The following is a 23,856-nucleotide window of genomic DNA, read 5'->3' as shown; positions in this document are numbered from 1 at the left end:
TAGTCCACTGGTGGCAGATAATCGGTAATCCATGAAAGTTACCACACAACACAGTAACTCCAAAAAACAGAGAAAATGTGGCATTTATCTTGGAGCATAACATAATGTAGCTAACATATAATATAATAGTTATATTATCTATAGTATAATATAATAGTTAATATTACTCAAACAATTGAACATATAATAAACAAATCACATACTCAAAAATCTATCCCTTGTCACAGCCAGAAATCAAAACAGAAACAAAGGGAGAGAGAGGGTTGAACTAAGCTTGTTGAGGTCATGTCCTGAGTGAGGCAAAGGGAGTGTCCCTTTGTGCTCTTACCTTTTATAACTTCCTGTGATCTTCCTCAACCTCCAAAAGACCACCACAAATATAGGTGCACTAGAAGTAGAGCCCGCATCAGCCACTGTTTCGGATACCTGCTCTACGAGTTAGACGGTTGGTGAGGCGGGGAGATGGACCCCCCCATCTTGGTTTCCTAATCTACAGTGACCCTCTTTCTGGGGCATGCTTTTTCATGGAATAAGATTTATGTGTGCCTATGATGTTAGACTGGTCACCCAAGTTACAGCACTGTTTACCGCATCAGTTAACTATGCCATTGGCCCCAAAGCCTAAGGCGTCACTGACCTGCTGTAGGTGCTCCCAACCCACTATGTTCCAAGAGTAAATCTTTAGTGAAGAATTGAAGGCTAAACTTCTTGAAGAGCAGATACCTCAAATCCTTGCTTGGAATACTTTTCGGCCAGATTTTGATTATGTGCGTATGGAGTGTTATATTTATTTAGGAAACCTGAGGCCCATTTCCAATCCGATTCTTTAAGTGTAGGACAGTTTATTACTGTGCATGGCCTGATTCCAAACTGTGTTAAGGTGAAACGTAGGTCTTCAACCTGATTCTCCCATTTTTACGCACCTGGTGTGGCAAGACACCGTTTTTTTAGTATATTGGACCTGGGGGATAAACACAACAGGGATGGATATTGACGTGGAATAAAAGAACTACAAAAACCTCTGAGCTAACCTTTATCACTTATAGAGCTGGCCACAAAGGCTCATGCATAGAACATTTCCCCAAAATATTTTCTTAACCTGAATGATTTCATAAAATATTATTTATTATTTATAAAAAGTTTTTTTTTTGTTTTTTCTCTTTTTTCAGAAAGATCATTGTTATAAAATTAGCACAGAACATAAAAACAAACAATCAGAATAGTCCAATAATGTCCATACTTCAATACATTTCATGTACTTAGTTAGGCTTGGTATGTCAATCAATCTAGCATGGCTGAATAGGACAGACAACACAATTTCAGTATGGACAAATATACAATGCACATGGGAAAGAAACAATTACAACATACATTTAGCCTGTAAATGACCCCCCACTCAATCATCAGACATACATTCATACCCATCACATGCCGCATCATACTATTATACATACTGCACCAACAGATAATACAAATAACTATTCATAACATATACGGGATCCAGTAAGTTAGGAGAAAATCACTAACGGTGTGACTACGCTATGCTGATACATCACAGCAGTTTCTTCTTTGATTTGTGTCTCAGACTGGATTCCCGTCTTTGAAAAGTAGGTCTAATTGAGGTGGAATAACCTTGGTGAATTAAATACCCCAGTAAAAAATTGCTTTAAAGGCAAACGCCAGATCAGCAATTTTGTTTAGATACTGAAACTGCTTCAGAAGTTACATGGGGTCCACCTTGGATTGTTTGCAAATCTTATTCTAGTTATTGCTAATCTCTCTATCTTGTTTGGCAACTGGACAGCTTTCAAGAGTTGCAAAGTATACTGTATTGCAGTTGAAAACGTTCTTGCAGACCTCTAGATTCATGTAGTGGCTTAAATACCAGAGTACTTTGCTCCCTTCACACATCGCTTCTTTCTATATTTCTTAGTACTGCAAATTAATTCCATAATGCATCCTTCAGAGTTTTGTGTGATGCTGTCCTACAGTTATTCAGTAATTCTCTTCTTGTGGCCAAAATCCCTGATTGTATATTGTGCTTGCATCTTTTAACAGTCTTTCTGGTCAAATTGCTTCTAAAATATGTGAAACTGACAACCTGTATATTCTGGATACCTTTTGGAATACAGAATTGGCTACATATTTGTCTTCTGAACAATGGAAGAAAAGGTTTTGTAATATTTCTGGTTGGTTACCAATTACTTTATATCAAACTAATCTACATATATTGTACAATTAGCTACGGATACCATATAAGTTGCTCTAAGCTACGCTGATTGATAAATCGCTGTGCTGATACTGCACTTCTAAAACTGGTTCTTATAAAACATTTTTCAATTACATTTTACTTTTGGGAGAAAATAAGGCAAATAATTGATTAAATAATACATACTACTAGATGTATTTCTTATAATTATATATGCAAATCCAATGCACTTTCTTGCTTTTTACCCACAACACAAAGGACACTCTTTGATTCTGTTATTTCCTCCACCATAAAATCGATTTCAATCGGTTGGAAAGATTCCGGATTACTCTCGGTTCCCTCATGGTGGGTGTTGATTACCTGTCCTCTGGAAGCCACTTGATACTAACGTTACAAATCTTCAAATGCCCCATAATTTAGTGTATACATTTTAATGAGTAATATGCTTGTTGATTTTTTACCAAATTGTTTGTATGAAATATACTTCATGTAGATTTTTTTACTTGTTTATTTAAATTATCTTATCTCCGGCATATGATGATGCCGACTGAGCATTTTTTTGTTAAGCTTTTATGACTGTTATTCTACATATTCATCAACAGTTTTATGTTGTTACTAAAGTGTTTAATTTTACAATAAATTGCTTTGAACGCAAGTAAATATCTTGTAATGCATGGTGTTCAACACAGTTACGTAGCTCGAAGTACTGAAACTTTTCCACGTGTTTTGAATATTGAATGAGACTTTGTCATATTTGTACAGGATGTTGTTTGCATAATTTAGATGCCAAATATTCTGATGGTTCGGCGCACACTTTGACTGGCAGAGCCAAGGTAGACACTATTCCTTTGCTGACTTGCCCCTCCCCGACCTACCACATTTGAAACTGGATGCCTTCTGAACATTCTGAGCCTGGCTCACACCACTCGAACAGACTAACCTCAGCACAGCCAGAGCCCAACTGCGAGGAAGGCAGGCCCAGTAGCCAGGACTGCAGGCCCTAGAAGCAGCACCTTCTGAACAAAGGCAGCCATTGTGCGTCACAAAACAAGCCGGAGGCAGCCGTCCAGGCTGCAGTGCAAACAGACGAGCCCACAACAAACCAGCCAACTCATTTGCTGCTCTCTTCATTTGCCAAGAGCAGGGTGGAGGGGGATGTGTGGGGTTCAACTCCCTTCCAAGGCCCCAGGATTTATTATCAGTCGGATAAGGTGTCCAAGTGTACTGGCTGGTCCAGTCTGCACATTAGAAATTAAGGGCCACATGTATCAACTTTTGTAGTAGCGATTACCTAATTGCGATTGTCTGCTAATTACAATTAGGTAATCGCTATTACAAATGTATGAAACTCATACAGCTAGATTCATCAAAGAAAAATGGGCTCGCAAAGGGCCAGATTCTGCGGACGCAATTTTTGCATTTGGGATTCATCATCCCAAATGCAGAAATCGCTAATTGAGAAATCGCTAAATTGCGAGGAATTGCATTTAAGGAATCTCTATTTGAGATTCCTTAAATGCTTTTCATTAACCATTTATAGTTTGCGAATTCGCTATTTTTGGCCGCTATTTACCGCGAAGTCAGACTTCGTGGTACATAGCGAAAACGTTTGCACTTTAGTGCATTTTTCTAAGTTGGATGTTACACACACACATGTCCTTTGGACATGTGTGTGCGCAACATCAGTCTACATTGACATTTCAGGGGTGCTACAGGGTGTCCTTTGGCTCTTACCTGCACGGGCCACGGCTGAACGCCATCCTTTTGAGTGTGAGAAATGTATACCAGAAAGGTTCCCAAACCCACAGTGCACAACTGGAGGAACATTTCCTTCATCCAGTGGTGTTCCTATCATTTTATAAATTGGTTTTGCGACTCCTCCATGGATTGGCGTATTCATGGGCGATCCACAAATGAACAGCCCAGATATCTCTAATATTTAAACTCTACATGCTGAGATGGACACTTTTTAAATGGTAATGTTTCCAAAATTACTGAATGGATTTACACCACTCCGGGCCAATGCCCTTCTTTGAGTTACGTTCTATTGATATGCCACGTTGTTGTACTTCTGTTCAGCTGCTATTTCTATGTACAGGAGCAAAGAACCCTATAGGAAAAGTACGTTTTGGAAGGCAATTTTTAGGTCCTGCTTGATGGATCTACACAACACATGCTGTAAGGAATAACAATTTAAATAATTGATAAACTCCACTAGTAATTTGCGCTGTGCTTTAAGAGGAGTCAAAGCAAATTCAGGAAGACTGGCCAACTCTATCTTGTTTTTAACAAGGTTAGAGGAAGAAGAAGCTGCCCAAACATCTTCTTCCTGGATGGCAGCCTTAATTGTAGCTGTTATATGTTGGCAAGAGTTTACTCGAGATCCCAGCAGGAAACCCAGATTATCCAGCCTTCAGATTTGTGTTATTTAAAGCAGTTTCTCTCTCCTCAGGTAAGTATGCCAGCTTCAACTGGTAAGTTTCTCTTTCCCACCACCCTAAGATCGTGATGCAACAAGCTGTCTCGCCGCAGCCAGCGTTTTGCAGACATGTACTATCCGGTAATACTATTGCCACCCTGCCCTTGTCCTTACCTGAGTTCCAGTGATGCTTCACGCAAATGGCATTCACAGTTCCCAAAGGAGACGGTTGGAGTTGCCTCCTCGAAGGCCGAGTGGATGGCTTTTTTCACATCATGCTGCATACTAGCAGATCTACAGACTTTACTGTTGCTGTACTTGAAGATGTAGCCCTGGTATGGGCCTTCGGCCTTATAAGGATTAGTTTTCGGCCTTATTAGGGTCTAAAAAACTATAGATTGTATCTGCAGATTTCGGATTGGCTCAGAACCTAGATGGGGAATATACATTTGGGAACCAACAGGGCTTATTTACAAGACCCTAGCGCCGCAGGTCTGTCACTTTTTTTGACGCACCGGCGACGGATGTATGTCAGTACAATGCGATCTAAAAGATCGCGGTACTTGGCAACGCGGGTATTACAACGCAAGTCGTTACAACGTCTTGCGTTGGAGGGCGCGGATTTTGGAACATTATAATTTTATATTCCAACACCAGTCCACGTAACAGTAGGGAAGGTGTTGGAATATAAAATTACAACATTCCTTGCCCAACAGCGCCATCCAGCGCAAGTCGTAGTAACGACTTGCATTGTAATGGCATCGTTGTAAAGGTACTGCTGCGTAAACACTGCGTTGTAAACGATGTTTACCCCGGCGACGCAGTGTGCTGGCCTATATTTGCAGGCGCACGCAAAGCCACTCTGCATGGCTTTGCGTGGCCTTTTAAATATGTTCCCCATTCATGCATCACTTTGCGTTAAAGTGGCATGCAGTGGGTGTTGCTGTGGGTGTTCCCACGCAACACCCTTGGATTCTGCCACATTCACAGATTTCGTAGAACCTGAGACTGTGGTAGTATCCTACGCCTCCCAGGGGAGGCATAACAAGGGGCGACAAGGAAAAATACTTTAATTTCTCATTTTTTCCTCTTTCTATGCTTGCTGCATTCTGCAGCATGCTTCGAAAGAGGAAAACAACATCAATTATTGTTTTTTGTGCAGGAAAGTGTCCCTCTCTGCACAACAACAATCATCCCTGCAACGCAGGCATGGTGCAAGGGTACCTGCATTGACACCAGGCAGTCAATAGTGTGCCAGCATAGAGGAAAGCACAAGCATGCGTTATATTGTTGTAAATACAACCCATCCTTATGCTTTTAAAATGACGCAGCTCGGCACAGCAAAATGGCTTGCGGCAACATGCTTTTTCATTTTGTTGTAATGAGGCCCGTAGTTTTTTCTGTCATTGTTCCTGGTTTGCATGCCTCAATGAGGTATGCAGCCTTCACGATGAATTTGGTGATCTGTTTAAAGGATTGCAGCAACTGCTTCAACAAAGAGGCACTCTTTGAAACAATGTTGCTAAGTGCATAACAATGTTCTCTTCGCAATGTAAAAACATTATTTAGAAACAATATGTTTCAAAATTATTGGTTGGCGCCCAGAGTTCTACAAATACAGAGACATTTTCCCTTTGATCACCCAGATGTAAGTTAGTCAACTTTTTTTTCTGTTTTGGTTTTAAATTTGCTAGCGATTCTATTTCATGTGATGTCATTGGTGAATCTAGGGATGAGTTCGAAAGTAATAGATCAAAGCTTGCAAACAAAATTTCTTCCAGTGGATTTTTCCCATGTGCCATAGATTATGCGGTAAAGCTCACAGTCAAGCGCGGCCGTGCAGGTAAGAGCAGCGGGGCCGTGTGTGTGTGGGGGGGGGGGGGGTGAGGGGGTTGGGGTGGGGGGGGAATCTGGCCAGACAACGGTGAGGGAAAATTCATTATTTAATTTTCCCTTGTGGTCATCTGTCGTATCTCCCCCCAACCCGGCCCTACTGCCCAACCTCTATTACCTGCAAAGGCCGTGGATGCTTAGAGTGACTCCTTCAGGCACTGAAGAATGTTTGGAAATGTAGCAGTTTTTCATCTCTTCAATTTTTTTATTGTGTTAAAGTTAAAATCTTGTGTGCTGAGTAAACAGAACTTGCTCAAACTGCTTATGAGGGAATGTTTTATTTGGGAACGTGTCAAGTTTAAAATTAAAGAAACATCTGGCACATATTTCGCTCGGGTGATATGAGCTCTCAAGCTTCCTCAAGGTTATATGTTAACTTCTGAATATTATTATAAAAGACCTTGTCATTTGTTGAATATGTTTTTGTTACCTTAGTAATGTGTCCGATGAGGAGCAGGTACACTGATTTCTGCAACCGTAAGAACTTTAAAACAAATGGTAGTCTGCCTTTGTTGAGTATTTTTAGATAATTGAGATGCGGAAACTCAATACACTCATCACGCAAATTAATCCACAGTAAGGGCCTGGGTGCACCTAACTACCTTTGAAATTAAACTAATTGTGTTGAAGGTGAACTCTAATTATAAGGTTGCATTTATAAAATAATCTAGATAGGCGTAGATTACATTTTGTAACTTTGCCCATGTTAACTGTCTGTTCCTTATGCAAAGGAAGACAAAATGGCCGACATCAGCAAGCTGAATTTAGATGAAATTTAAGAATTAAATGATTGATGTAATTGACTGGTATCTGTAGTATTTCAAATATCTGTAAATAGAAATGTTCTCTCTACTCTATGTTGGGATAGTGAAGCACCTAAAAAAATTGAATTTGCAAAGAACACTGCACATTGTAATACTACCTTAACTTGGCTCTAATTACCAAATTGCTAGACCTGGAGTTCAAATAAGACGTCGGCTCAATCAATGTAATGGTCACCCGAGGTAATGGTCTCTGTCAGTTTTAATGGTCAAGTCCATGTAGTGGTAGAGGTGATAGGTGTTAATGGTGAGTTATACTTAGGCTTTCAGTGAGATGAAGGTCATTAGACATTTTCCCATTTTCCTCTAGTAGACCTGTAAGTGGTTGCATTTGATTATGAAGCTCAGTTACAGTATACACTAGGGGATAAATTAGGATCTTAAAATCAAATGATTTTCATTGGATACATCCAGGAAACCAATTTAAAACTAAATTCGTAATTGTCCAAATGGCATTGCCTTGTCTGGTGTTTTTGAAGTGGTTTCTTGCTATTGGCGAAGGTCAAGGATTAATGTACAGGGTGGTTCAGATATATGACTTAGTTGGCACTTTCGTGAAAATGAGCGTCATATTAGAGGATTTAATGCAGCATATGAATTGAATCGAAATCAATGTCACTCTTTAGTGTTTCACACCATAATCTGTTGCCAAGCAGGTCGCTCACCAGTGTAGACTAATTAACCACCATAAAACTGTAATCAGCTTTGTAAAGCTCCATTCACACATCTCCTATTTGTGGAGTATCTGGATTCATATATATTGTGATTCATAACCACTTTAAACAGTGATCCAATCTTTATTTAACAACATATCGAACCCCGCTATGCTAAAGTACTGCCACACTGTCCATGCAGACGGCACTATGTGGTATTGGTTTTCCAATCACAACCCTGATGTTTATGTTTTGAAGCACTCCCTGATATCCAAAGGCAGGAACCAATCCCTGCATCCCTGGTACCCTTTCCTGGGTCAGAAACCCGCAAGCCAGGACAGGATGTCACAGGTCCTTAGCCTGAAGAAGAACCGTCTACCATCATTGGCTGGGACCTCTGCGCACACCCTCTCCACTGAGTTCGACATTGCAAGTATTTTCAGGTTCTGCTTATCTGGATACTTCCTACTTGCTTCTTATGCCAGTCGTCTGTCCTCAATTTGAAATTCCACTGTAAGCGGAAGTTCTCTTCATTCTGAATGAGTATCAACTTGGGTGCGCAGGTGCCTTTATCTTCTCCTTTTGTCAAACAGATGGTGTCTGTTATCGACCATGGAGCTCTTAGTTATCTCTTGTTTCATGAGGATGTGTTAGTTTATTCAGGCTCCATCTCCATCATGATATTTCATGGCATAAGTGATTTTACATGTTGCGTTTCTGATTTAATTTGCTTTAATTCCGCCTTGGCATTTCCTCCATGCTCTTTTTTAGTCTGCTCTTAGAGTTTGGGGTTACTGTCTATGACGCCCACTACCCGATCCTTCCGACAACTTCTCAGTGCTCTGGTACTGTCTATTGTTTCGGCGGTCTCTTGTATGCGGATGTCACAAAGCGTGGCATATGAATGGATCTGGGTGGTGTCATCCAATGGCTTGCACTGCATTGAAATAAAGACTGCGATGTGAATGCCGGGCAAGGTGGGGACGCTGCAGTTACAACTAATGTTCATCTGGAATGTTTCTTCTTATTGTTACAGTCCATTCTTCATTTATATGTGGCCTACAGGAAGTTGTGAACTGGAATAAAGGGGCATGCTCATGTCAACTCGTTGTGGGACAAGATTGAGTTTGATAAGGAAGTGTAGGACACCATTCGATTATGAGTTTGGTGGTGCAGGTGTAGCAAAATTCCTGTGTCCAGAATCACCAGTTCTGAACAGTAATTGCACATCTGCACCAAACAATTGTACGATTTTGTCCCCGGAGTGGAAATAACTTGTAGGCCTGGAATTCCGCAATTCTGCATGCGGAGAAGAACTCATCATAACAGGCTCACAAATGGACAATTCTCCTCCCATTTGCCAGCTGTGCCAAGCAGTTAGTAAATGGGAGCAGGTGGAGTGCAGGGGTTGAGGGGGTGGCAGACCAGACTGCACTTGTGTCTTCAGTCCCTACCCAACCCGCACACAATTTGAGTGTGGCTTTCTGATAGGTAAAATCAGGCCTGATTTTCCAGCAACTGGAAAATCCAATGTCAGTAAGAGTGGGCCTGTTGTGATTGGGTGGAGCGGTATCCCACCCAGGAATGGTCCTCGACCCTATTCGTAATTGGGGCTGTACAGTGACAACTTTAGCATACCAAAGTGTCTATTGGTGCATGTATTGTACTTGCAAATAATGCCTATTTTTTACTTCTGATTCTTTGTATTACTTATTTTTATTTACCGTTTTTCCTTCTAAGTAAAGCGTCATGAGTGCATGTAGAATGTATTCCCCACTATAAAATGCTAAGAAAAGTTAATGTATAACTTTCATTTCTAGTGTTGTATAGGTATGCGTGGTATATTACTCTTGAAGTGAGGAGTGTGTTTCTGGTTTGCCCCTACTCCATCAGTGATATTTTTGGCTTCCACTTTTGACAGATGCAACTCACTCAGGGGAAATTGGCACCAAGAAAAAGGTGAAACGACTGTTAAGCTTTCAGAGGTACTTCCATGCTTCCCGGCTGCTACGTGGCGCCGTACCGCAAACTTCTCTGCACTTACTGGATGAGGACTACCTTGGGCAAGCACGGGTAAGAAGAAGTAGTAAAGAGAGATTCACTGAATTGTGTATCATTTTTTGTGTGCCCACTTACAAAATAGAGAGCATTGGCATTGCTGCTTAATAAGCTTGCAACAGTGTGGTTTCATTTAGCGAACATATGCAATGGTCCTAATTCCTGTATACATAGTGTCATGGTTTCATAAGACAAGGCTTGTCATAAGCCTTTGTGGGGCTAAATTCACAAACCTGATGTAGAACCCTTCTCCAGTTATGGCGACTTTGCGCGGCGGCTCAGGCTACTTTACCTGTCGTATTTGTGAAATATATAGCACAAAAGTAGGCTAGGTCTATCAGCAGCAGCGCAGGGCCCTAAAAACAGTGGGGCAGATTTATGAGGCCCTTGCGCCACGTTTACGCCGCTGTTGCGTCACGCAAGGCGGCGTAAACGTGGCGCATCCCTATGAACGATTTACAACGTGACGCATCTAGGCAGATGCGTCACGTTGTAAAGCCCTGCGCCGCTTGTGGGCGTTCCGGCGCAGGGTGGGCGTTCCGGGGCAGCTGCGCCTCGCAAAAGTGGCTGAGTGAAATCTATGAGATTTCACTCAGTCACTTTTAAGCCAATGCTGTGTCAAAAGCCTGCGCCTGCTTGAAGCAGGCGTAGGTCTTGACGCAGCATTGTTAAAATGGGGCACCCCCGAGCCTTGCTGGAGCTGCGTCGCGCTTGTGACGCAACTCCAGCAATGCGCCACATTTCCGGCACAGATGCGTCACGCATCTGTGCCGTTTTTGCACCATGGTGCGCCGCATTATAAATGCGGCGCACCATGGCTGGCGGAGCTGTAGCGCACTGTGGCGCATGTTAACTGGCGCATCCCTGGGGATGCGCCAGTTAACATAAATCTGCCCCAGTGTGCCCTAGGCAGTGCATAATTTGAGCTGGCGGTTTCCGTTGAACGGCACCAACCCTATTTCGGCTAGGACCCTCTTTGGGATGCCACTGCAGCTTGCACTACCCATTGGCCATGCCAGCGCTGCCAATGACAGTACCTGCACAACTTCAAACCATCACATTGCTAAAAGTGTGAAAATTCAGTGTATCTGCTCATCTCTAAGTTACACAAACAGCACCACCATGTGGTAGCTGTCATAAGTGCCGGTGTTGACAAATAAGTGCCGTGCTGTGCCATAGGCTCAAATTAAGCACTGGTCATGGGTCAGGTAGCGCGAGCTATACCCTAATGTGAGAGCATAGCATAAGACATGTTTTAGACTGAGCCGAAGCAAGAACCATTCTTAAACATTTTACTTATCTCATTTTGTGATGGACCTTGGCAGAAAATGTCAGCACACAGTGGAACCTATCAACGGACTACAGAGATTAAACAAATCATAGACACCGCTTTCTGAGCGAGCCACTAAATTTGGATTATGCTGGCCTTTTCCCACACTTATTGAGTCAGCTTGTAAGGGATTTGTACTATCATGACTCCTAAGCATGCCTCATTAAAACAGCAAGAGGGGATGGATGGAACGCTTGCAAAAGTCTCAGAAGCTGACTTTGAGTTTTGCAGAGGTTTTACCTTTTCCACCAAACTGAAGGTAGCTCGCCTGATTTACAGTCAGGAGGACCTTAAGTATGCAAGCAATGGCTGCTGTGAAGGCTACTCCTTGTCTGTCACTGAAATACTTCTTGATGGTTCGATAGTGTAAGGGCCGTCTGAGCTTTTGTCATTCAACCACCAGCCTAGTTTAAAATTGGCAGTGAAATTGACAGTTTTTACTCTTCTTTACTACAGTGAACAATGTAGCGGTAAGGGACAATAAAAACATTTTAATGACCCTGTTGGACCCGGCCCTTTTGGGCAGGTTCACCCCTAGACTTTTTGCTTTTTCCTAGCCTGTTTCTGGAACCTGGTGTTGGTGATTCTAGGCCTCTGCGCACTTTTTTCACTGTGGTACAGTGTAAAGCGCTTGAGCTCTCTGTATGAAGAGTGAGTGACCTGCCCTCCCATAGGAATGAATGGGGGATATGTATGCCCATGGTAGTTCCTGTTGTGTGGGGAGTGCAGGGGTCGAGTTTGATATGTGTGAACTCGTGAGAATGAATGCTGCAAAATGATGTATGCAGCTTGTTTGTACCTAGTCTGGAAGTACTACTTTTGGAAGTTGGTATAATTGTGTAAGTTGGTGCTAGCGTGTGATTGGCTGGTGAGTCTGCCCAGGAGTGCCTGGACCTGCTGGTGGATGGACTGTCCGGTTTGAGTAGGACAGGGTCTGCAGGGTCTGCAAGGCTCCAGAGGAGGGGGGTCTGAGACAGCCATAGATGAGAGGCCCCTCTGCTGTCAGGGATGGGAGGAAAGAGCGTCTGGTGGTGCCGGGCCGTGCCTGTCGGCCACCCTGCTAGCTCTCCTTCCTGACGGCTCACTGTCACCTCTGGCCCTGAAGCTGTCAGGAAAGACGTAAACCAGAAACATTCCAGTACTCGGGGTCCCTTGCACGAAGTTCTTCAAAGGCATTCCTGGGTATAAGAAGGAGCTGTGTCTCCCTCCAACTTGTTCTTGTTCTAGCTCGTGTGGCTGACTTGGATCTACCAGGGGTGGGCGCTGCCCAGCCCCTGGGTGCCTGGATTCCTGGACTCCTGGGGGACCCTTCTGCCCTGCCTGGGCTGAAGGGGGGGACTTGGCTTTGCCCCTGGGGAAGCTCTGGGACCATGGCAGCATGGAGAGGCTGCCCTTTTCCTGGGGAGAGCGCTGGAGTTGGTTCCTAGCGCCTGGAGGCGCTGTGCTTTGCCTTGAGCGCCTGGGAGCGCTCTGCCTGCTGTCTAGCGCTTTGGAGCGCTTCATTTCCCCAAGCGCTTGAGAGCGCTTTCGCTGGACTTTCTAGCGCTTAGGAGCGCCTTCCTGCTGGCTTATAGCGCTGGACGCGCTGAGGATTCTTGGCCGTGTCACCGTCGCAGCCCGGGGTCAGTAACCCCTGTGGAAGTGCCCTGAACCACCCCGTGAAGCGCCATCCTGATCGGAGCTGGCACGGCGAAGAACGAAGCCGCCGCGCTCCCATTGGTGGAGGGAGCCGAGCCCCCTCACTAACGCCGCGACGGGATTGGCCCGTGCGGCGCAGCGTCATCCGCGTGGTGGGCCGTGATTGGCCGAAGTAGCGGAGCATCATCCCGGGAGCCGCTCTGTCATTGGCTGACTCCCGGGCACTGAAGGGGCTCGACCGGAGGGCCGCGACGCGATTGGTTGCTCCGTCCCCGAGGCCGGGGCTCGAGGAAGAAGGCGCCGAGAAGCATGGCGGTGGGTCGGCCGGGCTCCCGTGACCTGGGGGAACCCGGCGGCCTCTGAAGAGGCGTGTGGTCCGCTGCTGGGGCTCCCGTGTGCCGAGGGAGCCCCAAGTGAAGGAGGAGCGGCAGGAGCAGAGAGACCTCGCATGCAGCCGCCGCCCGGAGGAGCCCCGCCCCGAAGACAGCCCAGTGAGTTGGAAGGGCTAGGGGGGGGCTCGACGCGGCTGTGGTGGGTGCCGGAGAGCGGCACCAGAAGCGAGAGCAATAGGGCGGCCCCAGCTGGCAGTGGGCCGCCCCAACGTCGCGTCTAGTGATATCGCGAAGCCATGAGGGCTTTAAGGGCGGCCCCGGTGGGCAGCGGGTCGCCCCAACGTGCACGAAGCCCGGAGAGGCTCCCCGCCGCATTTTTGTATGTGGAGCCCTGAGAGGCTCTGGGGGGCATTTTGAGAAGCTAGAGTCCCCCGTAGGGGACTCCACCGTGAGGAGGGCTTCAAGGGCGGCCCCAGTTGACAGTGGGTCGCCCCAACGCTTGGAGAGTCCAGGGAGGCTCCAGGGGGCATGTGTTTTAAGAGCCTCTGTGGCCCCAACGTTTGGCTCAGTGTTTTGAGAGCCTGTGTGGCTCAGGTGGCGCAGTTCTGTTGTTCTCCAGGTGCCCAGCACTTAGTGGGCACCTGCCACGTTTAGGCTTTTTGAACATTGAGACTGGCGCTGCATGGCAGCGCAACCCTGACACTGAGACTCAGGGCGTCTGAGCCCCAACAAGGCCGTTGGCCTAGGGACTGCCACAGGTAGTGGCTCATGTGAGTTTGCGCAATGGCATGGTTATTGCACCTCTGAATGTGATCTTTTGCATCATGTGTTATTCCTGCACCTCTGAAGGTTTTTAGGCCTCATGTGATTTTTGCGCTATTGCTTTACTCTTGACACCTCTGAATGTTTGATGCATTATGTGTCTTTCTTTTCATGCGCTGCACCTCTGAATGTTTAGTCATCATGTGTCTTCTTGCGCTGCACCCCTGAATGTATTGTGATTACATCATGTGCTCTGTCCTGAACACCGCTGAATGTGTAGGTCTATACATCATGTGTTATCTTTCTTTACTACTCCTCTGAATGTATATTCATGCATCATGGGTAGTGTGTTCTGAGTTATACCCCTAAGTGGATTTCATCCTTAGGTGGTTGTTCTTTCTAGTGCAGGTGGTCCTAGTGAGGTCCTGGGTACCTGCGTGACATGCTCCTAAGGTGTTTAGGGTTGCGTAGGGCGTACTTACCTGTTCCCAGTAGTTACTGGATGTGATTCATAACTGTTACTTTGTGCTACAGTGATTTTATATGCTTATTCTAATTTCTGACAAGTATTTCTATTTCGGAAAGTGTTGAATATGACAGTGGCCCATGTGGCCCTGTCTTGTGAATAATCCCATGTGAATATTGTCCGTGCCAATTGGCACCATGTATATGTGTGATTTTATCTGATGTGCTTTTACAATACAAAGGGTATTTTTATAATAACCTTGTGTGGAGTCTCTTTTGTGGTGTACCTAGTATGTTGTGTCTATTGTGCGCTGACGCAAATGCTTTACACATTGCCTTCGAGTTTAGCCTAGACTGCTCGTGCCAAGCTACCAAGGGGGTGAGCAGGGGTTATCTTGGCGTGTGACTTCCTTGCCCTGACTAGATTGGTGGTTTCTGCCTGGCTTTGGCATCAGCCTTAGCCTACCAGAAATAGCCAGTTCTAACATTGGTGGCAGCGGTGGGATTTGGACTGGTGTTTGCGAAGTGCCATAGCGACAACTGGCTACATTACAAAACTCTGCAATTGTTTTTTTCAGATAGTCACATGTTTGGGATTATTGATTTTGATTTTTTTTCCTCGAGTGTCATTTTCAAATGTGTTTCTGCGCTTTATGTTTAGCGGCAGATGAGAGAAAGTGACAGGGCGGGACGCCAATAGAGGGGAGGTTCCCATAGATTAGGAATCCCTTGCTGGGTCCCTTGTCCAATCCCAAATCCTGTACCTGTGTGGGTAGATAGGAGAGAGAGGGAGTGTGAGGAGAAAAGACTAGCTCAGGGGGGTAGTTGTTCCCTGGGTGTAGTGTGTGTGTCTGGATTCCCCAGTGTGGTAGGATCCAGTGGTGGCAGCTTTAAATGTGTCCAGTGTGTTAACTCCCATTCCCCGCTCCCAGAGTTTGGTACCTGTGTCACGTGTGGTCAGGTTGAGTGATCAGGGGTGGTAAAAACTGCCTTACCAGTCCGAGGGGGGGGAGTGTGCGCATGAGTTATGTGCTGAACTGGAGGAGTTGGTGTGAGTTTTCTTTTTGTTAAAGAGCTTGCATGAGAGGTTTACCTCTGGTGGTGTGCACGAGGTCCTGCAAAGGAACTGGACAAGAAGGTGGATGTCTGGCGGTGTGCTAGATGTCTGGCTGAGGCATTAGGAAGTGATTTTAAAAGGAGTGGCTTGTGTATCTGATGATCCTGTGGAGGAGAAGAGGTTACTGTGTAGCCCTGCTAGATCCCAGTAGCATGGTAGGGGTGTAGGGGCTCACGTCCTGTCTCAGTGGAGGCGGAGTGAGTGTGGGACGGTGTGTCCCACGTTGGCCTGAAACCTTATCTCAGGGCCCGGAGGGTTCCCTAAGGGAGCGCCAGGTCAGGGGCCTAGGCTGTACATACAAGTCATTTGAGGAGGATTTTCCTGTGTCTAGAGGACGGGGAGTGTCTGTAACCAGAACTCCGGCGGTCCTAGTGTTGGGCAGTACCGCTCCTAGTGGAGGGTGCAGAAGTCCTGGCTCGCTGAGCATTTGACCGTCTAGAGTGCTTGACCATTTGTGGGGCCTCTGGAGGTCGTTCCCCGAGGAGGGGGGAAAGCCAGGTTGGGGTGTGGCCTGACCTGGAAGGAGTACTGGAGGAAAGTGTGTCACTGATACGCCGCTGGCGTGTGCTCTGTCTAGCCTTGGACATACTGAGAATCACCCTGTGATAGGGAGTACTGAAGGAGAGTGTGTCACTGATACGCCGCTGGCGTGTGCTCTGTCTAGCCTGGGACATACTGAGAATCACCCTGTGATAGGGAGTACTGGAGGAGGGTGTGTCGCTGATACGCCGCTGGCGTGTGCTCTGTCTAGCCTGAGACATACTGGGCCTGTAGTCATGGAACTGGAAGGGGGTGCAGAGGGACAGTGTCCTTACTTCTGACCCCGGTGCAACCTGAGGGTTTAGGTCTTAGGTTGGGAGATTAGGAAACTTCTAGGTCAAGAGGAATCTCTGCCCAAGTGGATCAGCTGAAGAGACTGAGGGGGGCTGCCCTAGCTGTGTGATCTGGGGCTCACCTGCAGTTGTTGTTTCCACTAAGGTAGAGGAAAGGGGGCTTTGCTGTGGACTGTGTCCCCCCACCTGCTTGAAGAGGAACTGTGCTGTGTGCTTTGTACCTCAGAAGTGAAATAGTTTCCAGGTGTTAGACCAGTGATGGAGTGAGGTCCTGATCTGGTAGGAGACTTGTGTTCTGGTGAATGCTTCTCTGTGAGGGTGCGGAAACCCAGAAGTAGAGGTAGGGTGGGGCATTCTTACCCGAGACCTCTGGTCAGCTTGGGGGGTGTGGACCCTAGGTTGTTGGATCAGTGGTAGTTGTAGCTACACTGAGAGAGAGAGTGGAGAATGGCTATTGTGTGCCAGGGGTTATTGCCCCCCGCTCTGTGAATTGGTTAGGACCTGTGATTTGGATGGTCTTGGCTGTGGATGACTAGGGAGTACCAGTGGGGTGTCCTAGTTGTGTCAGAGAGTTATTGTGTAGAGGTAACCAGGTAGGTTCAGAGTGGCGAAAAACCAGAGGGTTGTCCCTGCCGGGCAGGTCCGTGTCCGTGGTTTTTGTCGCCCAAAGCAGTGAAGCCCATCAGTGGAGTGATTGGTCTACCCTGCGTTTTGGCTGGAAGGGGGCTGTGTTGGACCCGGCCCTTTTGGGCAGGTTCACCCCTAGACTTTTTGCTTTTTCCTAGCCTGTTTCTGGAACCTGGTGTTGGTGATTCTAGGCCTCTGCGCACTTTTTTCACTGTGGTACAGTGTAAAGCGCTTGAGCTCTCTGTATGAAGAGTGAGTGACCTGCCCTCCCATAGGAATGAATGGGGGATATGTATGCCCATGGTAGTTCCTGTTGTGTGGGGAGTGCAGGGGTCGAGTTTGATATGTGTGAACTCGTGAGAATGAATGCTGCAAAATGATGTATGCAGCTTGTTTGTACCTAGTCTGGAAGTACTACTTTTGGAAGTTGGTATAATTGTGTAAGTTGGTGCTAGCGTGTGATTGGCTGGTGAGTCTGCCCAGGAGTGCCTGGACCTGCTGGTGGATGGACTGTCCGGTTTGAGTAGGACAGGGTCTGCAGGGTCTGCAAGGCTCCAGAGGAGGGGGGTCTGAGACAGCCATAGATGAGAGGCCCCTCTGCTGTCAGGGATGGGAGGAAAGAGCGTCTGGTGGTGCCGGGCCGTGCCTGTCGGCCACCCTGCTAGCTCTCCTTCCTGACGGCTCACTGTCACCTCTGGCCCTGAAGCTGTCAGGAAAGACGTAAACCAGAAACATTCCAGTACTCGGGGTCCCTTGCACGAAGTTCTTCAAAGGCATTCCTGGGTATAAGAAGGAGCTGTGTCTCCCTCCAACTTGTTCTTGTTCTAGCTCGTGTGGCTGACTTGGATCTACCAGGGGTGGGCGCTGCCCAGCCCCTGGGTGCCTGGATTCCTGGACTCCTGGGGGACCCTTCTGCCCTGCCTGGGCTGAAGGGGGGGACTTGGCTTTGCCCCTGGGGAAGCTCTGGGACCATGGCAGCATGGAGAGGCTGCCCTTTTCCTGGGGAGAGCGCTGGAGTTGGTTCCTAGCGCCTGGAGGCGCTGTGCTTTGCCTTGAGCGCCTGGGAGCGCTCTGCCTGCTGTCTAGCGCTTTGGAGCGCTTCATTTCCCCAAGCGCTTGAGAGCGCTTTCGCTGGACTTTCTAGCGCTTAGGAGCGCCTTCCTGCTGGCTTATAGCGCTGGACGCGCTGAGGATTCTTGGCCGTGTCACCGTCGCAGCCCGGGGTCAGTAACCCCTGTGGAAGTGCCCTGAACCACCCCGTGAAGCGCCATCCTGATCGGAGCTGGCACGGCGAAGAACGAAGCCGCCGCGCTCCCATTGGTGGAGGGAGCCGAGCCCCCTCACTAACGCCGCGACGGGATTGGCCCGTGCGGCGCAGCGTCATCCGCGTGGTGGGCCGTGATTGGCCGAAGTAGCGGAGCATCATCCCGGGAGCCGCTCTGTCATTGGCTGACTCCCGGGCACTGAAGGGGCTCGACCGGAGGGCCGCGACGCGATTGGTTGCTCCGTCCCCGAGGCCGGGGCTCGAGGAAGAAGGCGCCGAGAAGCATGGCGGTGGGTCGGCCGGGCTCCCGTGACCTGGGGGAACCCGGCGGCCTCTGAAGAGGCGTGTGGTCCGCTGCTGGGGCTCCCGTGTGCCGAGGGAGCCCCAAGTGAAGGAGGAGCGGCAGGAGCAGAGAGACCTCGCATGCAGCCGCCGCCCGGAGGAGCCCCGCCCCGAAGACAGCCCGGTGAGTTGGAAGGGCTAGGGGGGGGCTCGACGCGGCTGTGGTGGGTGCCGGAGAGCGGCACCAGAAGCGAGAGCAATAGGGCGGCCCCAGCTGGCAGTGGGCCGCCCCAACGTCGCGTCTAGTGATATCGCGAAGCCATGAGGGCTTTAAGGGCGGCCCCGGTGGGCAGCGGGTCGCCCCAACGTGCACGAAGCCCGGAGAGGCTCCCCGCCGCATTTTTGTATGTGGAGCCCTGAGAGGCTCTGGGGGGCATTTTGAGAAGCTAGAGTCCCCCGTAGGGGACTCCACCGTGAGGAGGGCTTCAAGGGCGGCCCCAGTTGACAGTGGGTCGCCCCAACGCTTGGAGAGTCCAGGGAGGCTCCAGGGGGCATGTGTTTTAAGAGCCTCTGTGGCCCCAACGTTTGGCTCAGTGTTTTGAGAGCCTGTGTGGCTCAGGTGGCGCAGTTCTGTTGTTCTCCAGGTGCCCAGCACTTAGTGGGCACCTGCCACGTTTAGGCTTTTTGAACATTGAGACTGGCGCTGCATGGCAGCGCAACCCTGACACTGAGACTCAGGGCGTCTGAGCCCCAACAAGGCCGTTGGCCTAGGGACTGCCACAGGTAGTGGCTCATGTGAGTTTGCGCAATGGCATGGTTATTGCACCTCTGAATGTGATCTTTTGCATCATGTGTTATTCCTGCACCTCTGAAGGTTTTTAGGCCTCATGTGATTTTTGCGCTATTGCTTTACTCTTGACACCTCTGAATGTTTGATGCATTATGTGTCTTTCTTTTCATGCGCTGCACCTCTGAATGTTTAGTCATCATGTGTCTTCTTGCGCTGCACCCCTGAATGTATTGTGATTACATCATGTGCTCTGTCCTGAACACCGCTGAATGTGTAGGTCTATACATCATGTGTTATCTTTCTTTACTACTCCTCTGAATGTATATTCATGCATCATGGGTAGTGTGTTCTGAGTTATACCCCTAAGTGGATTTCATCCTTAGGTGGTTGTTCTTTCTAGTGCAGGTGGTCCTAGTGAGGTCCTGGGTACCTGCGTGACATGCTCCTAAGGTGTTTAGGGTTGCGTAGGGCGTACTTACCTGTTCCCAGTAGTTACTGGATGTGATTCATAACTGTTACTTTGTGCTACAGTGATTTTATATGCTTATTCTAATTTCTGACAAGTATTTCTATTTCGGAAAGTGTTGAATATGACAGTGGCCCATGTGGCCCTGTCTTGTGAATAATCCCATGTGAATATTGTCCGTGCCAATTGGCACCATGTATATGTGTGATTTTATCTGATGTGCTTTTACAATACAAAGGGTATTTTTATAATAACCTTGTGTGGAGTCTCTTTTGTGGTGTACCTAGTATGTTGTGTCTATTGTGCGCTGACGCAAATGCTTTACACATTGCCTTCGAGTTTAGCCTAGACTGCTCGTGCCAAGCTACCAAGGGGGTGAGCAGGGGTTATCTTGGCGTGTGACTTCCTTGCCCTGACTAGATTGGTGGTTTCTGCCTGGCTTTGGCATCAGCCTTAGCCTACCAGAAATAGCCAGTTCTAACAGACCCCCACACCCTGGAAGCGACTCCCATGGTGTGAAAGGGTATGGTTATTTGGGGGTGTTTTTTGAAGAACATAAAACTTGTTAAAAGTTTGACTGGTGGCTGCCATATTTTTGACGGGGCTGTCCTCTGAACTTTGAACTCATTAACAGGAATGGCAATGATGGCGGCTCCAGTCAATGACTAGGGCTTTTCTATGGGCTGGCTGAAAACTTGAATATATGAAGACCAGTACTTCCTCAAGGCGACTCAGGGGCAGATTTACAAACCCCTTGCAACACATTTACGCTGCCGTTGTGTGACGCAGCGGTTGCGTAACCCATGCGCCATGTTGCGCCGTATTTACAAAGTGACGCATCTAGGGAGCTGCGTGACATTGTAAAGCCCTGCGGCACATGAAACCTGTGTTAGGTTTCATGTGGGCGTTCCGGCGCAGGGTGGGCGTTCCCACGCAGGTACGCCTCGTAATAGTAACCCAGTGAAATCTACAAGATTTCACTGAGTCACTTTTACGGCCATGCTGCGTCAAAACCCTGTGCCTGCTTGAAGCAGGCGTAAGGAGTGATGCAGCATGTTAGGCATAGGGCGCCCTCGAGCCTTGCTGGAGCCGTGCTGCGCTTGCGACGCGACTCCAGCAATGCGCCGCCTTTACGTCGCGGGATGCGACACACATCTGCCCATCCATGCGCCACGGCGCTCCGCATTGTAAATGCGGCGCATCAGTGGTGGCGCACGGGTGGTTTTGCTTGTCGTATCTGTTCTTGCGCATCCCTGCTGATATGCAGAGATGCGCCAGAACTCGTTAATCTGCCCCTGAGTATTTTACTCTGTCAGTCTGACGGAGTAAATACTGTCCACCGAAGCCAAACTCGTATCCTTAGTCACAGACATTCGCTCAGGCTGTGTTCCAGTCGATCATTTTTTTACACACTATGCCAGACATGTTGCAACCATAGGCAATCTAGCTCGAACTTCTATAGCAGTCACCCTGTGAACATGAAAACAAGCAATCCCAGGTTGGTTTCAGTCTTATTGGGCTACCTCAGTTATGTGCATTTTGGATTGTGGCAAAAAGAATGAGCTCTACATCTGGGCATTCTGTTGCACTCGGGGTGTCACATTAAAGCAATCAAAAAAACAAAACAAATGTGAAGTCGCCGAGGGCTGGTTGGTTTTAGCGCTGTTGGGGCCCGGTGCAACGTTCATTTTTGATTCCCCCTTCCACCGCCTCCCCGGATTCCTTCATTACCACTGGGTAAAAGTTCCCCTCACCTTTCCATAGACACTCACTCACTAGCATTTAATTTGTTTTAAAGCACTGATAAAGGCTGACTTTACTAATAGAATTGTATATCTACCCAAACAAACCCTTTTCAGCAACATTAGGAACAGGTAAAAGACAGGGGGGAAAAAACATAGCATCCTATCTGTACTGGCGGAGCCACCCAGCCCGTCCATACACGCACGCACGCACGCATGCAGCCCGGGGGCAGGGTAGCCCTCTGGTATAAATAAAAGGGCGTAAGACCGCACGTGGTCTTTGCCCCTAAGCACTAGACAGTCTCTGCGTCACTTCTTTACACAGAGTGTAAGTTAGGCCCCACTACGCGGCCTAGGTTGCCCTTGCCCCTGCACAACTCTACATTGGCGACGAGGCGGGTCCCCACCCACGCTTCGCCCTGCGGACATACCTGCTGTTGTCCTGCGGTGCCGCCAGGACCGCGCTCGCTCTGTCTGCGCTGGAGCCGGCGGCCGGCGCCATCATCCCTGGCGGGTGCCATCCCGCTGTGCGGACAGCTCCGTCCCTAACGGAGCCGGCGGAATCATCGCGCCTGTCACGGCGTGGCAGGTGAGACGCCTGGTTTGGGGAGCGCAGTGCCTGGGGAAAGAAGCTTGTTGCTAGGCCCAGCGCCACCGGCCGTCCCGTGCCGTCATCAGGTCCCACAGCGCAGGGGAGGGGAGGCGTGCGCAGCTCCTATCGGAGGGACTGGTTCGGCCCTCACCCCGCCCCCCTGTCAAAACGCACGCATCTCGCGGACGCGAGAGAGTCACCCTGCTATTGCTCACGCATCTCGCGGAGCTCCGTTTTCAGCTGCTTGGAGTACAGAAAGTGCCCGGAATTCACAAGTACTGCTTATAAACGGCCATAATCAGCCTGTATCAACACCACTAACGGCGAGGAGCCTCACCAGTGTGTCAGAGCTTCATTGAGCACCGGCTCCACTCTTCTGAGGGTCAACGACCAGATACACCCCGGGGATGAGCGTGCAAGCCACCGGAGGGGCTGCGGCCACAGGGCCCACCCCGCGGGTTCCCACTCCGCCACCAGTACCGATACCGAATGCAGGACAGGCGCAAGGGGGTCTGCCACTCCAGGTCCCTGCACAGAACGTCGCCCCCGCGACGCCGGGCCACGCCATGGCGGCTCCGATCCCGCCGTTTAGTGAATTGGCGGAACCTTCGATGGCAGCGGCGCAATGGCGTTTATGGCTGGGACGCCTTGAACATTACTTCGTAGGTGTACGAGAGAACGACAACAGGGTCAAACGCTCGCTCCTGCTGTGTTATGGAGGCGACAAGCTATATGAGCTCCTCGAGACACTGCCAGACAGAGGCGACAGCAATGACTACACAGCGGCCATCACGCCCCTCAACCGCCATTTTGACCCCCCTGCAAACCCGGATTTCGAATGGTTTAAATTGCCCAGGCCCGACAGGCGGAAGGGGAGCCGATTGACGTTTTTTACGCCAGGCTACGGAAGCTTGCTACATCCTGCGAGCTGCCTGATCGGACACTGGAGATCAGGGCGCAACTGATACAAGGATGCAGGTCTGTCCAGCTGCGACGGTTGATCTTGCGTCAAACTCGGATTAGCCTGGATGAGATCCTGGTGCTGGCCAGGTCCCACGAGCTTTCCAACGCACGTGCAGAAGCAATGCAGGCTGCGCTCGACGGTCCCGTGGCGCCGGTGAAGCAGGTGTCAATTAAAGAAGAGCACGTGGATGTGGTGCGGAGTCGATGCCCGCCTTCCACGCAGAAGAACCAACCAGCGTTCCCTCCCCGATCTGCGTGTGGGAATTGCGGAATGGAACATCCACCAAATGGAAGGTGCTTTGCACGGGGAAAATCGTGCTCTAATTGTGGAAAGATTAACCATTTCGCGAAGGTTTGCCGCAGCAGCCGCCGTGCAGGACCGAGCAGACGGAACATTACCCAAGCGGTGCGCCAAGTCTCTTTAGAGGACCCAGGCCCATGTGCTGATGCACATCAGACTGCATTCAGGCTGGAAGAGGAGGACGACGATGACGTCTTCTTCGTCTCCTTTGTAGGGAGAGATGGATCCAGGAAAAGGCCACCACCAATGTGCGAAGTTGACATTGCAGGATCCCCGGTGAAGGCATTGATTGACACAGG

The 23,856-nt window shown here is 48.7% G+C and overlaps 1 protein-coding gene across 3 annotated transcripts in view; it reads left to right on the top strand.

Annotated features, from left to right (window-relative positions):
- PDE7B (phosphodiesterase 7B) overlaps positions 1-23,856 on the top strand; it is a 1,067,027-nt gene that overhangs the window by 949,743 nt on the left and 93,428 nt on the right. For all 3 annotated transcript variants that reach the window (XM_086927442.1, XM_086927441.1, XM_086927440.1), the window contains one exon: positions 9,917-10,068. In XM_086927442.1, the coding sequence (XP_086783568.1) occupies positions 9,917-10,068 (152 nt within the window). The remainder of the gene's footprint in view (positions 1-9,916; positions 10,069-23,856) is intronic.

The sequence above is a fragment of the Lissotriton vulgaris genome, chromosome 6, assembly GCF_964263255.1.
Source record: "Lissotriton vulgaris chromosome 6, aLisVul1.2, whole genome shotgun sequence".
Classification (NCBI taxonomy): domain Eukaryota; kingdom Metazoa; phylum Chordata; class Amphibia; order Caudata; family Salamandridae; genus Lissotriton; species Lissotriton vulgaris.
The sequence above is the reverse complement of the archived record's forward strand: the minus strand, read 5'-3'. Positions and strand labels throughout refer to the sequence as shown.